Raw genomic sequence first — 18,682 nt, 5'->3', positions numbered from 1 at the left:
TTATTTTTAATTTTAATATACTACTGATGGATTTGTGTTAGAGAAGGAGGGGCCAACACCTGACACACATAATAAAGTACGCATAGGCGCCAACTTTTCCCGGCGCCGGTGGGTGCTCGTGCCCCGCGCCCCGACTCCACCCCTGCCCTGCCCCTGCCCCACCCCCATTCCAACCCCTGCCCCAAAGTCCCTGCCCCAACTCCACCCCCTCCCTGCCCCTGTTGGACCCCTTCCCCAAATCCCCGCCCCAGCCCCACCTCTTCCCCGAGCATGCCAAGTTCTCCCTCCCCCCTCCCTCCCAGCACTTACCGCCGCGAAACAGCTGTTTCACAGCGGGAAGCGCTGGGCGCTAGGGGGAAAAAGCGGTGCGCTCGGGGAGGAGGCGGAGTGGAGGCAGAGGTGAGCTGGGGCGGGGACCTGCCGGTGGATGCAGAGCACCCACCAATTTTTCTAGTGGGTGCTCCAGCCCCGGAGCACCCATGGAGTTGGCATCTATGAAAGTACGTACTTAAGAAAAAGGTCAGATTTTCTACCTTGACAGTATGTCAACTTAAAAGCCATAATAATTGCTTTCTTCACCTTTTGTTCTTACTATAATTACTGGGGATATGATGGTGCTGAATTAGAGTAATCCTTGTGAAGACAAACAATGGTCTTTATCCTTAATATTTCCAACTTGTTCACCACCACTAGGAGGAAGATGAGGATCCTTGTACTTCTACTATTTTATCACTATGCCACAAAGAATGCCAAAAGTTACAGAACTTCAAATCCGAACTTTATTTTAATCATGGCTGATGACCTTGGCATTGGAGATCTTGGATGTTATGGAAACAAAACTTTAAGGTTTGACAAAACACTTGGAGGAGGGGGAGAGTGTACCATATCTATGTATAGAGCATATTGTGTGCTTACAGATTTTAAACTATTTTAAATACAGTTAGAACTTCAACAAGGCATCTTTTGTACAGAAAGGTCAATCCTGTTTCTGCAGTGTGGGCTGCTTATATTTGACTCTCGTTGTTTCTTTAATGTTATAGGAAGAAATTTAGGTAAATATACATAGTCCTCCAAAAAGCTGCATCACAAACAGAAAAAATCAATAAAAGTAAGATTGTGGTCCAAGCAAGAAAAATGAATGATAATTTTCTTTTAACATAATTTCAGAAGTATACATATTTTGAAGTAGTCTCAAAATTGTAACTTTTTGGAGAGCTTGTCATTAAGCATTTGAAAATAAAGCACTGATTTGTTTTACTGCAGTTCATCTTTAACTATGGCATGCTAATTAAATCCATCAAATGTTAATATATCTGACTAATTCAGAAATGTCTTCCCAACATGATTATTGTCACCAGGTTAGGTAAGGTGCTGCTGTACTGGTTGAAAAAGCATATAGGTTAAGCCTCCACATTTAAATGTGTTTTTTTTTCAAGTGCGCGAATCAAAACTGTGATTGAGTAGAGTAAAATATAATATAAAGGCCCTTTCCTGTGAAATGAATGAGATATATATCAGTAAACACTGAACATTTATATTGAAATATTACAAAATTGGAGCTTTTTAATAATATGAAAAATAACTGAAATATGTTAAATTCATACAACTCATAATTATAGTTATATGTTTTTTATAATATGTGTCATATATTATTAAAACGTATATATTACATTTGGGTATACCATATTGTCAATGTTTTAATAAGGTTTGTGAAATGTGAACAGATGATTACTCTGGGCTGCAATACTCCAAAATCAAATGTCTGGTTGTGCATTTAGTGTATTGTAAAAGTTGCACTAGACCCGTATGTTGATTTTCAAAAATGGCTCAGTGACTTGGAAGTCTGTCTCTTTGAAAGTCAGTGCAAATCAGACTCCTAAGACACTGAGGCATTTTTGAAAATTTTAGCCCATGAGCTTTAATTTGACCATTTCCAGATAATCAATATAAAATTATTATATATTTATATATATATATATATATATATTTCCCCCCACTAGAACCCACAATATTGACAAGCTAGCTAAAGGAGGAGTGACATTTACTCAACATATAGCAGCATCTCCACTGTGTACCCCAAGCAGAGCAGCTTTTCTGACAGGCCGATACCCTGTCAGATCAGGTAAAATTCATTAATATTTCATTATCATTTATGCATAATGGTTTTGCCTCTGACAGGAACTATTTTGCATTTTTTGCCTTCTGCCCCGGTACTGGCTGAATGTGTCTTTATGATCACTGAATCAAATACTCAGTCAAGTGCCCAGTGAGGTTGTGTGCTTGGGAAAAGAGTGAAGAATCTTCACCACCAAGCATATCCATGTCATATCCACCTCTCCTCCTTCATTTTAAGATCATGCAAGAGCATGCAACTTTAGCTTTGGCAGTTCTTGCTTGTCATTGACTTCAGTGGCTGGGACTCTGGGTGCTTCACCATGACACCTTAACATTTCCAAACATGGTTTTTAGCAAGGACTGTTATATTAATCAGATTACTTGTTCATTAGTGATAACCCATTTCCTGTTCTTGCTTCTGAGAATAAAAGCAAAGCATGTCTCAGGGTCCTGCTTAATAAGTGTATGTTCATTCCAATCAAGTAACAAGCTGCAGCTGCAGCAGTCACTGTAACCTGCTGGGTTCATTCATAGTTTCTGTTGTAAAGGAAGCTAACATGTGTTTATTACCAATAGCACCTGCTATATTTAAAATTGCAAACAGCTTTCCGTTGTGACCCTTGTTTTCATGTATTTGTGATTTTCTGAAAAATTCATTGTTTTGAGCTGAAAGTTTCACTGATTGTCCTGCCCTGGGTCTTCTTTAATATCTTCATGTATCAATGAAAGAGTAAACATTCTTTTTTGTCAAATTTATAAAAGCTGTTCAATGGGGACTAATTGCAAATACTAGTGGAGACAGAGAATTGATACCAAAGGACCCTGAGATATCAGAAGCATGTTCAGAAAATAAAGTGAGCTTCAACTTGCAATAATTCAGGCTAAAACATCTGAAGGAAAATAAACCAAAACCCAGATATTTAATGGGAGGGAGAAACCTGAAGAAAAGTAATGGCATAATAATAATAATAATTAATTAATAAGTTAATAATAATAATAATCCCCATCTGGTGTAAATCAGTGTAGCCCCAATAATCTTAATGGAGCGACATTGATTTATACCAATTGAGAACCTGACCTGAGATATCTAAATATGCCTTCAAATCAAATAAATAAAGTGTTTTTGTAGAGAACACAACTATCTATCCTTTGAGCATGTTGATTGTGGGTGCGAAATCTAGGACTAAGTTGGAAGTAAGATTGAGATCACTTCAATGATTTGGTCCAACAGGTCTTTTCCATTTCTTGCTGCTACAATTACATACATCTGGTGGGATCCACATGAAGGGACTACAGCATTGCAACACTGAGCATAACGGCACCTAATGTCTAGGTACCTATAATATCATAGGAACAAGACTGTGATCCACCAAGCTGAGCTAGGTGCCTAGGATCCCTATACAATTAATGGGCAGAGATAAGCTCCTAAGAACATGATCCACAGAAGCCAGCACACTAGGAGTGGACCCACCTAAACTAGCCAATGGGAGATGCTGACCAGATGGGTGTGTGCTCAGAGATAGGTGCCTAGGTGTAGGCTGCAGAAAGGCACCTTGCTCTGTTTAGCAATCCACAAATTGGAACCCGCCTCCCGGAATCAGATGATTTAGGCATCTAAGGCATTAGTGAGGGAATGAGTTAGGTGCCTGCTTTGTTCCACACAAAACAGGGATTGCGGGGGAGATGGAGGCAGGGAAGCGGTGGCAGAAAAGTGCTCTAACCACAGAGCCAGTGCTTAATTTGTGCCAGGGCTTGCCAGGGCTCAGCCCTGGCACCTCTGGGTTTGCTGCATCAGTTATGAATGTAAAAAAATTGTTTGAGCCCTGGCACCTCTTTCATTACAAATTAATCACTGCACTGAGCTATGGGATACTCTGATGTCGTGGGAATTGAACCTAGGTCTCCTGTATTCCACATGAGTGTGCTAACCACTGGGCTGAAAGTTATAAGGTGAGCAGCACCTCCTCCTTCTGTCTTTCCCCAGTTTGTGAATCGCTCTGGGGCTTAGGCAGGACACCTAAAGTGAGGCAGCAGTGCGCATGCCAGAGGCAGAAAGGTAAACACTTGGGGAACTTCTACTCTGCAAAACTTAGGTGGTGAGCAAGTTTGGGCATTTACAGAGTTCGGCAAGAGTTTGTGGATTGTAGTGGAGCCAAAACTGGGTCTTACTACTTTTGTGTACCCTTAGTGCCTTGCTCTGAGGAATTCAAAAATGCACTTCAGAAATGTCAATTAACCAAGCCTCACAACATCACGTGAAGTAGATGGTATTACTAGTTTTACAGGTAGGTAAAATGAGGCAAAGAGATGTTGAGTGAGTTGCCCAAATTCATACAGAGTCAGATCTGGAAATAGAACCTTGGAGTGTTGACTACCGGTCCCCTGGTCTAACCACTACCTGTGGACCCTGACTCTTAAGGAAAGAAGAAATATTAAATTGTGCAATTCCAAATTCTGCTGTCAGAAGTACAGATATGTTATAGTAATGACTACAAAAATTGCCTGTCTGTTTGGAAGGGCCCACAGTAATTTGAGATTTTTCTCCATCTCTACTTCTCAGCTTTGCATAAAAGTGGAAAAACGACCTTATTCAGCGGAAACAGACAATTCCCTGCCATTAGCTGCTATAGCTGCTGGTGGGAAAATGTCATTCTAGTGACACCACTTTTTTTAAAAAGTATAGAATTGATGAATGAAAATCGTTTCTCTTCATTATGCTGTTCACACTCATTTTTGTTTTATTTAGGAATGGCTGCATTGTCAAACATTGGTGTCTTCTTATTTTCTGCCTCTTCTGGTGGACTTCCCACTGAAGAAATAACTTTTGCGAAACTTTTGAAGCAGAAAGGTTATTCTACAGCTCTTATAGGTACGACTGATATATGTATAGCAACAACTATGTTATATAATAGCATATGTTTTATTATTAATTTAAATAAAAAGTGCACTTTCTACAGTGCAAGAAGTATTAAATCAGTCACACAAAGTTGTTTTCTTCTGCAATGCAATGAGTTCACTCCTGTAATACACTATAGCTCACCAGAACTGCAACACATTCAGAGAAAATTTATGCATGTGTGAAGCAGTAATAATTTAGATATGTCTTCTTATTGATCTGTATTGACATAATGCATAAGGTCTCAAACATGGGTCAGTGCCTCATTGTGCAATGCAGTGTACAGACACAGAACAAAAGAAGGCCCCAAAGAGCTTACAATCTAAGTTTAAAATGTGACAAGTAGATGCAATAAACAGACAGGTACCAAGAAGTAACAGTAGTCACTGCACACCAGCTGCTTAACCAATGCTATTAGGTGATTACATAACCAACACTAATATGTTTGGACAAGTAGAGACTGTTTAGGGTAATAATAATACTTTATTGTATTTAAATGCAATACATTTAAATACAAAGTGATGTGCTTTCCTAATTTGGGCAGTGAGGCACTTCATATTGCTTGTGTTGGAAGGTTTCTGTGAGCTGATCACAAATGAAATTCTATTGTGATTTTTCATTTAAGTATTTGTTATCTACAGGCCAGTCACTAACAGCATCATTTTCAAAGGTGACCACTAATCTGGATACCTTCTTTTTTAGGTTCCCAAGTAGACATCTAGGACCTGATTTTTAGAGGGTACTTGACATCATTTTGAGTTGTGGATGCTTAGTACCTCTAAAAATCAGGCCTAAATGTATTCCAGCTTTTAAAGGAATAAAATAATAAATCCTTGTCAAACTCTTCAGAACAAGGGGGTATGTTCTGACAAATTTGGAATGGAAAAATATCAGCTGTGTTGTTTAATACAAGCTACACTGCAAATACAGTAACATTAATATAATTCACAGTCACCATAAAAGTTTAACCACAGTTTGATTCCTTGCAGTCTGTATACAATTTAAGGCTGCAAACAATTCATTTTTCTGTTTGTAATAAGCAGCCCCATTTAGTGTCGCTTATTTTCTTGAGGCTGACTTACATAATGCTTACTCTTCTTCACTACTATCACTGTGACATGACAACCTTCCATGTAGATCACCAGAAGATAAACATGATGTTATAATGAGGGATTTCCTCCAAGTGTCTAAATGATAATATTGCATCTTATAGTTTCATAACTTACCATACTCTTAAAACATAATGAAGCCTTCAGAAAATCAAGAAGAGTCTTCAAACTAAGGAAAGAGCATATATAAATGAAAAAGGGAAATACTGTCGATTTAAATTGCAGAAGACAGATTTCACTGCCCAACCTGCCCTTCTCTGCCTGCTGATATGCTCATCATGTCATCTTGGCAGGTCAGGGAGACTTTGCTTGATTCAGCCTAACCAGGGCCGGCTCCAAGTTTTTTGCTGCCCCAAGCAAAAAAATTTTCCCATGAACCCCCCTGGCCCCGCCTTAACTCTGCCCCTTCCCCGCCCCATTCCAACCCCTTCCCCAAATCCCCGGCCCCGCCTCCTCCCCAGATGCAGGGGCGACTCTATGTTTTCTGCCTCCCCAAGCACGGCAGTCAGGCAGCTTTCAGCAGCGCACCTGCGGGAGGTCCGCTGGTAACGCGGATTCGTCATACCCGCTGCTGAATTGCCGCAGGACCAGCGGACCTCCCACAGGAATTCCGCTGAAGGCAGCCTGACTGCTGCCCTCACGGCGACCGGCAGGCTTGCCGCCCCAGGCATGCGCTTGGTGCGCTGTTGCCTGGAGCCTCCGCTGCCCGGACGCGCCGTATTTCTCCTCCCACCCCTCCCTCCCAGGCGCCTGGGAGGGAAAGGGGAGAGGGGAGAAGCGGAGCGGCGGCGTGCTCGGGGGAGGAGGTGGAGGTGAGCTGGGGAGGGAACAGTTCCTCTGCCCCCTCCAGGGTTACTTCCTGCAGCCCTCCCCTTTCCCCCCCCCTCCAGCTTGCTGCAAAACAGTTGATTTGCGCAGCAAGCCTGGGAGGGAGGGAGTAGAAGTGGAGCGGTGGCACGCTCTGGGGAGCAGGCGGCAGTGGAGCGGAGGTGAGCTGCGGGGGGGGAGCAATTCCTCTGCCTTCTCCCCCCCCCGAGTTACTTCCTGCGGCCCTCCCCGCACCCCCCCACCACCGCAGCTCACCTCTGCTCAGGGCCGGCTCCCAGCTTTTTGCACCCCAAGCAAAAAAAAAAAAAAAAAAAAAAAAAAAGGAGCCCAAGTGCCGCCCCTTGGAAAGTGCCGCCCCCAAGCACATGCTTGGAGCGCTGGTGCCTAGAGCCGGCCCTGAGCCTATCTTAGTGGTTCCCAAACATTTATTGTTACAACCTCCACTAGTGGTGGATTAATATCTCCATGTTTCCTTGCACCAAGAAGTTAGACTGCCACTGTTTTTTAGTCCACTGTGCCTCATTCCTTTTCTCTCTGCTTTTCCTACTCTTGTATTTTTCTTTCCCCTGTCTTTCTTTTTATCTTTTATCTTTGGTGCACAAATTTTCTCTTTTTTTAATCTATAAATATATTTTATATGTACATTTTTTTACCTCCTTGCTACACTCCCCACCCTCAATCACCTTCAGAAGGCAACATGAACTACTTAAATGGCAAATATCCCTTGGTCACTCCATAGAGCAGAGTTGTATGTGGTCCCATTGAATGCAGCTCAGCTGTGGAATGATCAAAGAATCTTGAGCTGGCAAGCTGGTACCCAAGCCTATAACCTCCTATGCATGAACTGTCCCCTATATTTAGCTGCATCAGGGAGCAGGAGGAGTGTGGGCAGTGTTCAAGACTGTGTACTCTTAACCACAGCCAAGGGTACATGTCTGCAGTGGACAAAGGGCATTCTTTGGTCCTGCCTCTCCCTCATTGCTCCTGTCTTTTGCCCCACATCTGATTAGTCTAGAGCCCTCAGTAGGACCTATCTCCAATGTTAGAAAAGTCCAGTTGCTAAATTCAAATAGTGTGACCTTCAAAGTGAGAATCTGCAAGATCTGTAGACCCCCATCTAGCTAGAGCTTGGGTGACGTGCTGAGCCCACACAATGAATTTAATAGTTGAGCTTATTGGAAAGGTAAAGATCTTATTAGGAACAGCACGCTGTGAATCCATTGTCATATACACCTTAACAATTCATTCATCACATTGATATATTTATTTAAAAGCATAAAATATAGCTATAGGCATCAATCTTACCTTTTAGGCACCCTGTCCCATTGGTAAAACACACACAAAATCATAAAAAAGAACTGCCAGTTAATATAAACAACTCAGTTTTCAGCCAACTCTTTTCTCAACAGCCTGAGAAAAAAAGAGGAAAAATGTGGGCTTTGCCATGTGCCCAGAAGGTTATGAAAACTGTGCTCTGGCAGAGCAAGAGCGAGACCAAGTTCCAGAATTGAGGGCCCATTACAGGGAATTCCCTGCTAGCAGCTCCTAAATCCCAAACTATTTAGGTCTTTACAGTTTAAATCCAACATGTGAAATTCTACTCTGAAGTTTATTGGAAGCCATTGCAGTGCGCAGAGTACTGGTCTTACATGCTTCCAGCGTACAACTACACTTAATAAACAGGCTACAGCATTCTGCCCTAGTTCCACCTTCTGAATGTCTCAAGTTGTAGCCATAGATCAAGCACATTACAGCAATCTAATCTTAACATGTCAAAGGCATCAATAATTGTGGCAAGGCCCAGGTTTAGAGAAAAGGTCTCACTCTGCTTGCCAGGAACAGATGGGAAAAAATGTGTTCATGGATACAACCATTACTTGGGCATCCAGAAGCATCTCAGGATCTATCAGCAGGCCCCAAATTGCTCACCTGTTTTGAAAAACCACAGTTGCACTCCCTCAGTCGGGCACTGATATAAATTCCTTTAATTCTTCTGGCTCCTTATTCCACCAGCACTATCTCTGTCTTGTCTGGATTAAGTTGTAACCTGACAATTCTTAATTGTGGCCCAAATTCATCTAGACCCTGAATAATTTGTTACATTTAGTAAAAGGTTTTTGATTAAAATTGCCTAAATCGTGCGTGCTGTTCAACTCAGAAGAACCTCCTTAAAAAGATATTTTGTTTGTTTTTGTAGCACTTTTCCTCTACCTACCTAATCACAAGCATCTTGAGACTGACAAATTAAAATACATATTTTTTTTAAAAAGATTTGAAGATCCTTTTATTTTTATGATTATAAGCCTCTAATTTTACTTCAGTTATCTGACGAGGAACTTGCTGCCCAACTTGCCATCCATCTGGCTTTAACATTATTTTCTAAACCCAAAGACAGTCATCAAAAATCAAAGAGAATACACTGATATAGTGCTGTAATTTCATCAACTTCACTTTTACTGGTTTGACTGAATCCTTGGGAAACTTCAGATCAACCAAAGGAACTAGTGGTAAGCTCTCTGGAGGAGGCCAGAAAACTAATGTTACAATGTGGCTAGTGCCCTAGTGCTTAGGAAGAGAGAAGAAAAATTGTACTGCCAGGTGTGTGCCTCTACTAGCTAGAACTGAAATGCAGAGCTTCACAATTTCAATCTTAGGTCCATATGCCACTGTGACAATATCAAGAAATTCAGTACATTTGGCCATAGTGTGTTTTTTGTAACTTGTCCTGTTAAAGTACATGTATTGTTCCACAGCAGCAGTGACCAAAGGCATTCTGTCTATAGAGAACTGTGTGCCTTTGGGGGTTGAGGTGGCTATCCTGATAACAAGGGACATCACTTGTGACATACTGAGTGTGGGAGCCATAAATGCCTCCAGTTCACTGGGGCAAGCACTGTGAGCAATGCCTGTAATTATCAGGCCCCATGAGTCTCAAACCCAGGTCCCTGGAGTCATCACACTCTAGTTCTCTACTTGGCAGCTCACAGACTGGAGCTGGGACTAGGGTCCATGAAACCCAAGTGGGGCATAAGCTCTGCCCTACATTCTGATTGGGAGAGATGCAAGACTCCTGGGCTGCAGCCTTTATTTAAGAAAGAGGAAGTTGTCTATGCAACTGAGCTTCACTCTGCCTATGACTGCTGTTCTGGTGTTTATCTGTTCCTGCCTTCTGATCCTGACTTCTTGGTAACTGACTTTTTATCTCTGCCTTCCAGTTTGTCTCTTGGTTTTGATCTCCTGGCGTTACAGTCTGGCCTGATTCCTGGTAATTGGCTCCTGGACCCTTGACTCATGTCTGACACTAATCCTTAGGCCAGGCTTCCCGCACCCCAACCCTGATGCTAATTTCTCCTCTGAGTTGCAGCACATGCTCTTCGTGGTGCTGGCCTAAGACTACCAGCTGGTGTGCAAAGAGAACTAGCACCTAGCCTTCTGCTTACCTCACCCTGTTTGGGATGTTTGGTGGTGCTATGCTCTTTGGAGGGTGTATAATAGAGCAGGTTGGAACATTTTTGGCTAAATATAATTTTGTCAAAAAATGCTGTTTCACTGAAACATTTCACAGAGACATTGATTTTGATGAAGTTTTCATCTTGAAGGTTTCTGAGATCCAAGATTATCTGATCACTTCTGACCAGAGAGAGAGAGAAGGACCAGAACAGAAAAATAGCGGTTTTGACACAATTTCGTTTTGCGAAAATGTTCAGAAGGGTTATTGCACCTTGGAAGGAAAACAAATTTCAAAAATCACAAAAATTGTCATGAAATGGAATTGCTGTCCTCTGGTCAGGTCTAATATTTAGTGCTGTTGGGAATGGGAAAGACAGGATGGATATGCACCTGTATCTTAGGCTCATGAATTATCAACATCAAGTACAGTCTTCCTTTGTGCAAATTCAGAAGTTGTGTGATGTGGAAGGAGGAGAAAAGTTCCATCTATCTTCTGTTCTCTCATATGTGCTTATATGGAGGAAATGCTGGAACCCTGCTTGGGACAATGATTTGCAACCCATCCTAGATCTTTTCTCAGGCACCTATCATAGCCTGGGACGTTCCCTCCGTCAGCCTGCCCCAGCACAGATTGCCCACCTTTTCCCACAAATTGTCATTGGTGGTGAACCCCTGGAAAATGTTGAGCATTTCTCTTATTTTGGTAGCCATCTCTCCCAGACAGCTAATCTTGATGTGAGGATTGAGCATAGGATCTGTTGTGCCAGAGCATTCTTCAGAAAGTTGCTCCATTGTGTCTTTATTGACAGAGATCTGCGAATGGAAACTAAGATCCCAGCCTACAATGCCCCATTCTTTTTTTATGGGTGTGAGACATGGGTGACACACCAAAGCTATCTTAAGTGTCTGGAGTGGTACCAACAGTGCTATCTTAGGTAGATTGTCCGTATCAGATAGGAAGATCATCACACCAATGCCAGCGTTTTCTCTGCAGCTAACATCACCAGTGTTGAGGCAAAGATTATGTAACATCAACTTCGCTGGGCTGGTCACCGATGACTGATGCTCGTCTTCCGAAGCAAGTCCCCTTTTCTCAACATAGTCATGGTAAGAAGACCCATGGGGAACAGAGGAAATGCTACAATGACTCCCTGAAAGTATATCTTAAGAAGGGAGGCATTGATCCCATGAACTGGGAAGAGTTGTCTGGCAATGGCATCACATCTTACATCAAGCCTTAGCCTGTTTTGAAGAGAATCGCCTTGTTCAAGAGGCTGAGAAACAGCAGAGGAGGAAGGAAAGTGTACAGCATCCCGGCCAGCAATTGTGCTCTCTCCAAGCAACCATCTGTCACATGTGGAGAAACCTGTAGAGCAGGGATTGGACTCCTCATCCATCTCAAGTCTCATCAATGACTTTTCTCCTGGCAGACATCATCCTCGTATCGAGGGACAGCCAACGACACTTGTATGGAGGGAATGCTGGAATCCTCTCTAGAACATTTTTTTTTAAAAGATCACAACTTACACTGCTGTGAATTTACAGATCATTTTTAGATATTTGACTACTGCAAAATTGCCATGTACTTGATCATTGGAATACACTACTTAATTGTTTGTTGTTCTTGTTCCTGACAACTATTAGATGCAAATCATTAAAGTTACAAGGAATAAAAATGGATCAAACATACATTAGCCCTGTCTAATGATTGGTTAAGATTCTGTTCAGTTATATCAGTGTAAGTCTGGAGGTGATGTTGTTTATTACCCATTATTGTGTTACAATAACACCTAGTGGCCCCAACCAAGAATGGAGGTAAATTGTACTAGGCACTGTAAAGATACATAGCAAGGAATAGTACTTGTCCTGAAGAGTTATCTGGATAAATAAAGGTTCTCATTTGGCATGAATGGAATTTACACATAATGCAGAGCACTGCATCTTAGAAAAGAACCTGGTCCATTCTCTTCCTATTTTGACCAGTGCTCAGGCTTGTGGGGGAAAAGAAAACATTCTGTATCACTTAAATGCAAAGAAAATGAATTTAAAGGATGTGTATTAAGAATTTTGTTATTTGTTTATTTATTTACTTTTTTAAAAAGATCAGGAGAAGGAATCTTTCATGCAAATATAGCGAGTGACTGGCATTTTAAAGACCCGTGTGAGCCCTTGTATAAATAAATACTTAGTATATTTTAAATACCTACCTGTTTGGAACAGCTCTAGTTACTGTGTTTTAGAAATAAATTCATAGGAAATTATTTACCTGATAGATCACAATGATGAATGGTTGCAACAAATCCACAAAGACACTTTTGGGAAAACTGGTACAGATAATTTCACCAGGAGCTAATATAAATAAGTATTTGTTTAAGGGGCCTTAGCTACACACGAACAGAGGCTACATTTTCAAAGCTAACTAACTGTCAGCGGTCTGTTGCTCTGCAGTAGTCTCTCAAGCGCACCTAATGGTTACCTAAGGAACTTCAGACATGATGCAAAGTCTTTGAGGCTGAAGGTATAAACAAGGGGTGGGAGAGCAATAAGGATCCACATAATAAATGAGGGAGAAATGCCAATCCTAAGGTGGCAGTTTCCCTTATTCAGAGGGGCAAATGGGGCTATTTAACTACATAAATGTTGTATGTGCTTGTTTCCTCATAGGAAAGTGGCATCTTGGGCTGAACTGTAACAGCAGGGATGACTTCTGTCATCACCCCCTCAATCATGGATTTGATTACTTCTATGGGCTCACCGTGACCAGTCTTAGAGACTGCAAACCAGGGGAAGGCAGCGTGTTTGTGGCAGGGGTTCGAGCATACCTTGTCACTCCACTTCAGCTCATCGGCATTACCCTAATCTCTTTGGAGGTGCTGTATTATATTGGCCTCCTCAGAATACCCCATGGAGCACTGCGCTACTTCTTTTTAATATCTACAGTTTTATTTGGACTTTTGCTCATTTTCTTTTATACTTTTCGATATCTAAACTGCTTCTTGATGAGGAACCACCAGATTATCCAGCAGCCACTGTCCTATAAGAACCTTACTCAAAGATTGACAGAAGAAGCTGTACAGTTTATAGGAAGGTAGGTTGGTTTAGTCATGTTATGACTTCATGCCAGCATTTCACTGTCATAATGCTGCTTTAAAAATATGCATATGGACGGGTGGATGAAGGAAACTGTCATTATGTAATACTGTCATTTTTCTCTAGATTTAACAAGTCACTAATGAAAGTGAACCATTTAACAATTGGATGCATATGAAAGGCCTTAGCCTAGAAATCTAGGTGCACCTCCTCCATAATCTCTTCAGTATATTGTGTTAGAGGCATAATTATTTTTCCCAGGCAAAATACAAAGACCCAGATTGTTAAAGGTATTTATGTGTTGCTCTTCTCAGCATTGTAATACCTAAACTGATTAAGGAACCTAAGTCTCATTTTCAGACTTGACTGACTTTCAATGAGATTTCGGCTCCAAAGAGCCTAAGGCCCAGATCCTCAAAGATATTTAGGTGCCTAACTCGCACTAATGTCAGTTATGTTGTTTATATTTTCATGTTTAAAAATAACAAGATATCTTCATAGGTAACATTCCATTAAGCAGTAAATATAAGTTTGGGTCCTATATTCTTCTTTATATGTTCAGTGTGACTTAATAAATATAGGAAATTGTATCTTTTGAAATGTGATTCAAAGTATTTTCAATATTCAAAAATGTCATGTTAGATAAGTTATTGCAGTTCTAGATATGTGATCTCTGAGCATGTTGGTGTTCAGTTGTATGTGGAAAAGTGTTGGTGTTCAGTTGTATGTGGCCTTTTGGGTACATCCATTAAATTAGACTTCTGTGGTCTACATTTTTAAGATAAAATAGTGATTTTGGGTGCCTTAATTTTTGGGTGACACATTCATAAGTGTAAATGAAGTTGTATTGTATTATATTTCACACTAGTGTTTAGAACTGCTAGAGAAGAGAAATCCAGATCACCAGTTGGTTTAACTTGGCATTTTTTAATTGGAGCTAAACTGATAAATTGAGGATCTGGTCTGCAAGACAAAAAGATGTTAAGGTGGAATTAATAGCACATTATTTTTGATATTTAGGGTAAATTATGTTCTGGCCTTAAACTCTATGACTATAGGTTCAATTAGATAGTGTCAGAGCCAGTGTATGAAAACAAATACTAATTTTGTTGCTGATTACCTCCATTATATGGAGGCAGGTCAGTTCAGTTTATATTAATTCTAATTATCATTTTTCCCCCAAGAGCAGGTTTATATACATATGGTATAAACTTATCAAAGTATACATGAGGCATTATGCTATATTTGGAAGTAAATGGATTCTAATTATGTCATATTAAGTTCAATGCAGTGTTGTAGCCATGTTGATCCCATGATAAGAGAGAGACAAGATGGGTGAGGTAATATCTTTTATTGAACCAATTTCTGTTGGTGAGAGAGACAAGCTTTTTAGCCACATAGAGCTCTTCTTCAGGTCTGGGAAATGTACCCACAGTATCACAGCTAAATACAAAGTGGAACAGAAACCCATGCAAGGTACCATTAAACAGTTACAATCCATACTCGATGGGGACCACATCCTGAAAGATATATTTCATGAACCCCCTCTTCTGGCCTTCATATCACCCCTCAACCTCTCCAAGCTCCCCATCAGAAGCAAGCACCTCTCAGACCAGGGCACACCAACTCAAAGTGGCATCAGATCCTGCCAGAATAACATATGCAACACCTGTAGACATAGCCCCACTGTTTCTATGATCAACATCCCCCCCACAACACACCTTTCAAGATCCAGGGGTCCTACATGTAAGCGGGGGAATGGTCCCGCTATTGTGGGGAACTTTCCTGGCTTCTGCACTACCCCGGTGAAGTGGGCTAGCGAAAGGATCTGAGTCCTCACTCCCACTTCCTTTACCCAGAGGCCTCCCTGCCCTTGAGGACTCCCCTTCCACTCTCCTGTCTGGCAGAGTCCTCGTAACCCCGACAAGGCTGGGCCCAGGATTCCTGGGGGTCTCGACCCCCAACCCTGCTGTGGTCACCCAGGACAGGGGCTAGGGTGTCCCCACTCCGGGGTACTCTCTCTGCACTGGGCACCTCCCTGACCCACTGATCATTTCGTACAATTTAAAGCAAATACAAGTTGTTTAATTAACAATTAATTTTAAAAAAGAACTGGCAGTCACTGCTGCAGGAGCAGCAGCAGAGCTGGAGCAGTGGTCTCTGGGGCTGCCGGAGCAGCAGCCTGCAGTGGGCCCCTGGGACTGCCAGAGCAGCGGTCTCTGGGGCTGCTGAGCAGCTGGCCCGTGGTCAGGAGCAGCGGTCTCCAGGCCACCGGAACAGTGGCGGAGTTCAGCCCTGAGGCTGCTGGAGCAGCTGAGCAGTGGACTAACTGCCGGAGAAGCGGTCCCCACAGCCAGCAGCTGTCCATTGGGTTGCCGGAGCAGCAGCCAGAATTCAGTCCCGGGGTCGCTGGAGCAGCTGGGTGATGGGCCGACCACTGGATCAGTAGTCCCCGGACCTCTTGAGCAGCAACCTCCCTGGAGCTGGAGACCCAGCTGGAGTTGGGTCAGCACCCCTGGAGCTGGAGCAGCAGCAGGGCTGGAGCAACTGCTGGAGGTCAGCTCCCAGCAGTGCTCTGACTGTTAGTAAAAATACCCTGGGGGAGGGGGGACTAAAAGCCAGGGACAGGTCATGGGCGTCTATGAATTTTTGTTTATTGCCCCTGACCTGTCCCTGACTTTTAGTAAAAAAGAATCTTAACCTTACTTATGCCTCATCAGCACATTGTTTAGTAAATGGCAATCCAAAATTTCAAAATGTCAGAAGCATATTTTAAACTTCTTTGGAATTGGCAGGGTAAAAACACCTCCATGTTCTTTCAGCATACCTCTCTCTACTAAACTCAGATGGCTGACCACCATGCATGGGGAAAACCAGTGAAATCAGACTTTTTGAAAAATTATATTTCCATAGATAAAATAGGCTCATAACAGAGTTATGGTGATAATGCTACTTGAGCATTTTTCATGCAGATACAGATGAAGCCTCCTCTCTAAAGTCATGGATTGTATAACCATAATTCTCTGAAGTCTGTGGTGACAGCTAATAAACATATCATTAAAAGAAATTACCTTTTATCCTATTCTATTCCAGTCACAATTTGGCATAGTCAAAGCCCTGAAACACATTTATCTCTCATCCTCTTTAGCACAGCTGTGAGTTAGAGCTTTTTGATGTATCACCAAGGCTTAAAAGCAGGCACCAGGCATGCTGTACAGGTCTCATTTTGTACCAAAAATTACTGTGTTCGTAATTCTAGGATTTAAAAAACTCAGAAATCAGATGCTTTTCATGACTCCTAAAGAAACTGACCAGCTGATTAAGGCAAGACACTCATGTACTTGGATGTAGTTTATATATTGTATACATATGAATGTATCTATCTGTACAATTTTTAAAAAACTGATGCATTAGTAACTGATTGATCACCACCTGCGTACTTTACTTGTATGTTTTCCCCTTGCCTCTGCCCTCTTTCTGTTTTGTTGCTTCAGAGTGTAAGTTATTTAAGGAAGCAATCATGCCCTCTTGCGTTTGTACAGCTTCTTACACTCTGTGGGTGCTACTGGAAATAAATAATTAAATAAATCTTTTAGGAGTCATTTTGTCAGCAAGCTAGTGGCAGTTTGCTAGTGAGCAGTTGTAACAAGCATCGGATCTGTATTTCTGTATTGGGTTCCATGCATGTTTGGTTTTTCAGTTACAAAAAACCGTGGGTGGATAAGGAATCTTAAATGTTCTTTTTGCCAGAAAGAATCATTCAAACATTTTCTTTTGAGGGGGAAAAGTCTGCATATATGCCCATAAACTACAAGGAAAGGAAACTATGTGTATGAATACAGTATATCTTAAGCATTTAAAGCTGACATGGGTATTAAATTGCAGATGTCAAAAACATGCTGGCAATGTGACTGCTTGGAAAAATCATTTAACATAGGCAGAGATAACAAAGACACATCCCAGTTTAAAATATCTTTCTAGTCACAGCCAAGTTTCCCATTTTCTCATACACATCAGTTTTTTTTATAAGCCACCCCAAAATGGTCCACAATTCCTTTTTCTTGTCAAAATATTACAAGTGTGAGATGTTTAGCTTATTTTAGATCATATCTTTAAAAAAATCAGAAAGATTTTTTTATTTTTATTTTTCAGAAAACAACCAGATTTTTAAACACAATGAAAGTGTACAAGAAAAATGAATTTCTGACACAAGGACCCAATCTAAGGAGCTGATCCTGCTTCCATGAAGTCAATGCAAGTTTTGCCATTTACTTCTAAAGGAGCAAGATTGAGATCTAAATTAAATTTGTACGATCGGTACAGCCAGAGAGTGGTAGTCTGATCTTGAAGTGGGTGCAAGTAGCCTTAGCGAATAAGCATGGAAAGAATTCATTAATGAGATGAATTTTAAAGAGGTTTAAATGGGGAGAAGAACGTTTGGTGAAAAAAGGGGAGAGAGGGAGTTTCAAGCAGAGAATTAGTTACTGCAAAATATCAGTTAGATTTGCACCCATAGATACAGATATACTGTTACCTGTTTATGCCCAGAATATCTTGACATTCCTACCTACGAGATTGCTCCTCAGTCACTTATGTTTGATGCCATAGGTATACATTGGGTCAGATTCTCAGCTGGTGTAAATCATGTAGCTCTATCAAAATCAATGGAGTTATACCGATGGACACAAACTGAGGCTCCGGCCCAAGGATGTTGAATATATGTAACTGTGGCAAAATTTGGCCAGCAATATTTTTAATATGATGCATCAGCTGGAAAGTTTGTAGCTTGTCTTTCAGATTGCAGGTTGATTTGGAAGTCATTGGGAGGAAATAAAATGGAGCCTGTGATGTCATATTTACATTCATTTGCCAGTTTTGAATATCACTCACACCTACAAAGTGTGAGCCCCCATTTGCTGCTCTATTACAGTGGCATTAGGCTAATACTGTTTGCCACACTGGACATATTTGTGGTGACAATCAATGATGCTGATGCACAAAAAGAAGTAATGAAAAGACGGGTAGGTTGCTTTCTGTGGCATTCACAAGGCAATAAATGGGCGAGGGAGAATTATGGAGCTGAATCTCATTTTTTACTAAGTGTAAAAGGGGGCTATAAAGTAGGGGTACAACTTAGACCCACATGAAGGCCTAGAGCAAACTAAAAAGACCTTAGTGTCAATAAGAATCAGGC

General features: G+C 41.4%; 1 protein-coding gene across 13 annotated transcripts in view; it reads left to right on the top strand.

The window, feature by feature from the left end:
- STS (steroid sulfatase) overlaps nt 1–18,682 on the top strand; it is a 175,420-nt gene that overhangs the window by 50,843 nt on the left and 105,895 nt on the right. For 11 of the 13 annotated variants that reach the window (XM_065580728.1, XM_065580735.1, XM_065580736.1 and 8 more), the window contains 4 exons: nt 694–846; nt 2,001–2,122; nt 4,862–4,984; nt 13,063–13,486. In XM_065580728.1, coding sequence (XP_065436800.1) covers nt 694–846; nt 2,001–2,122; nt 4,862–4,984; nt 13,063–13,486 — 822 coding nt within the window. The remainder of the gene's footprint in view (nt 1–693; nt 847–2,000; nt 2,123–4,861; nt 4,985–13,062; nt 13,487–18,682) is intronic. The other 2 variants (XM_065580737.1, XM_065580738.1) reach the window with 1 other exon arrangement.

The sequence above is a fragment of the Chrysemys picta genome, chromosome 1, assembly GCF_011386835.1.
Source record: "Chrysemys picta bellii isolate R12L10 chromosome 1, ASM1138683v2, whole genome shotgun sequence".
Taxonomy (NCBI): domain Eukaryota; kingdom Metazoa; phylum Chordata; order Testudines; family Emydidae; genus Chrysemys; species Chrysemys picta.
Note: the sequence above shows the minus strand (reverse complement) of the source record. Positions and strands in the feature narration are given on the sequence as shown.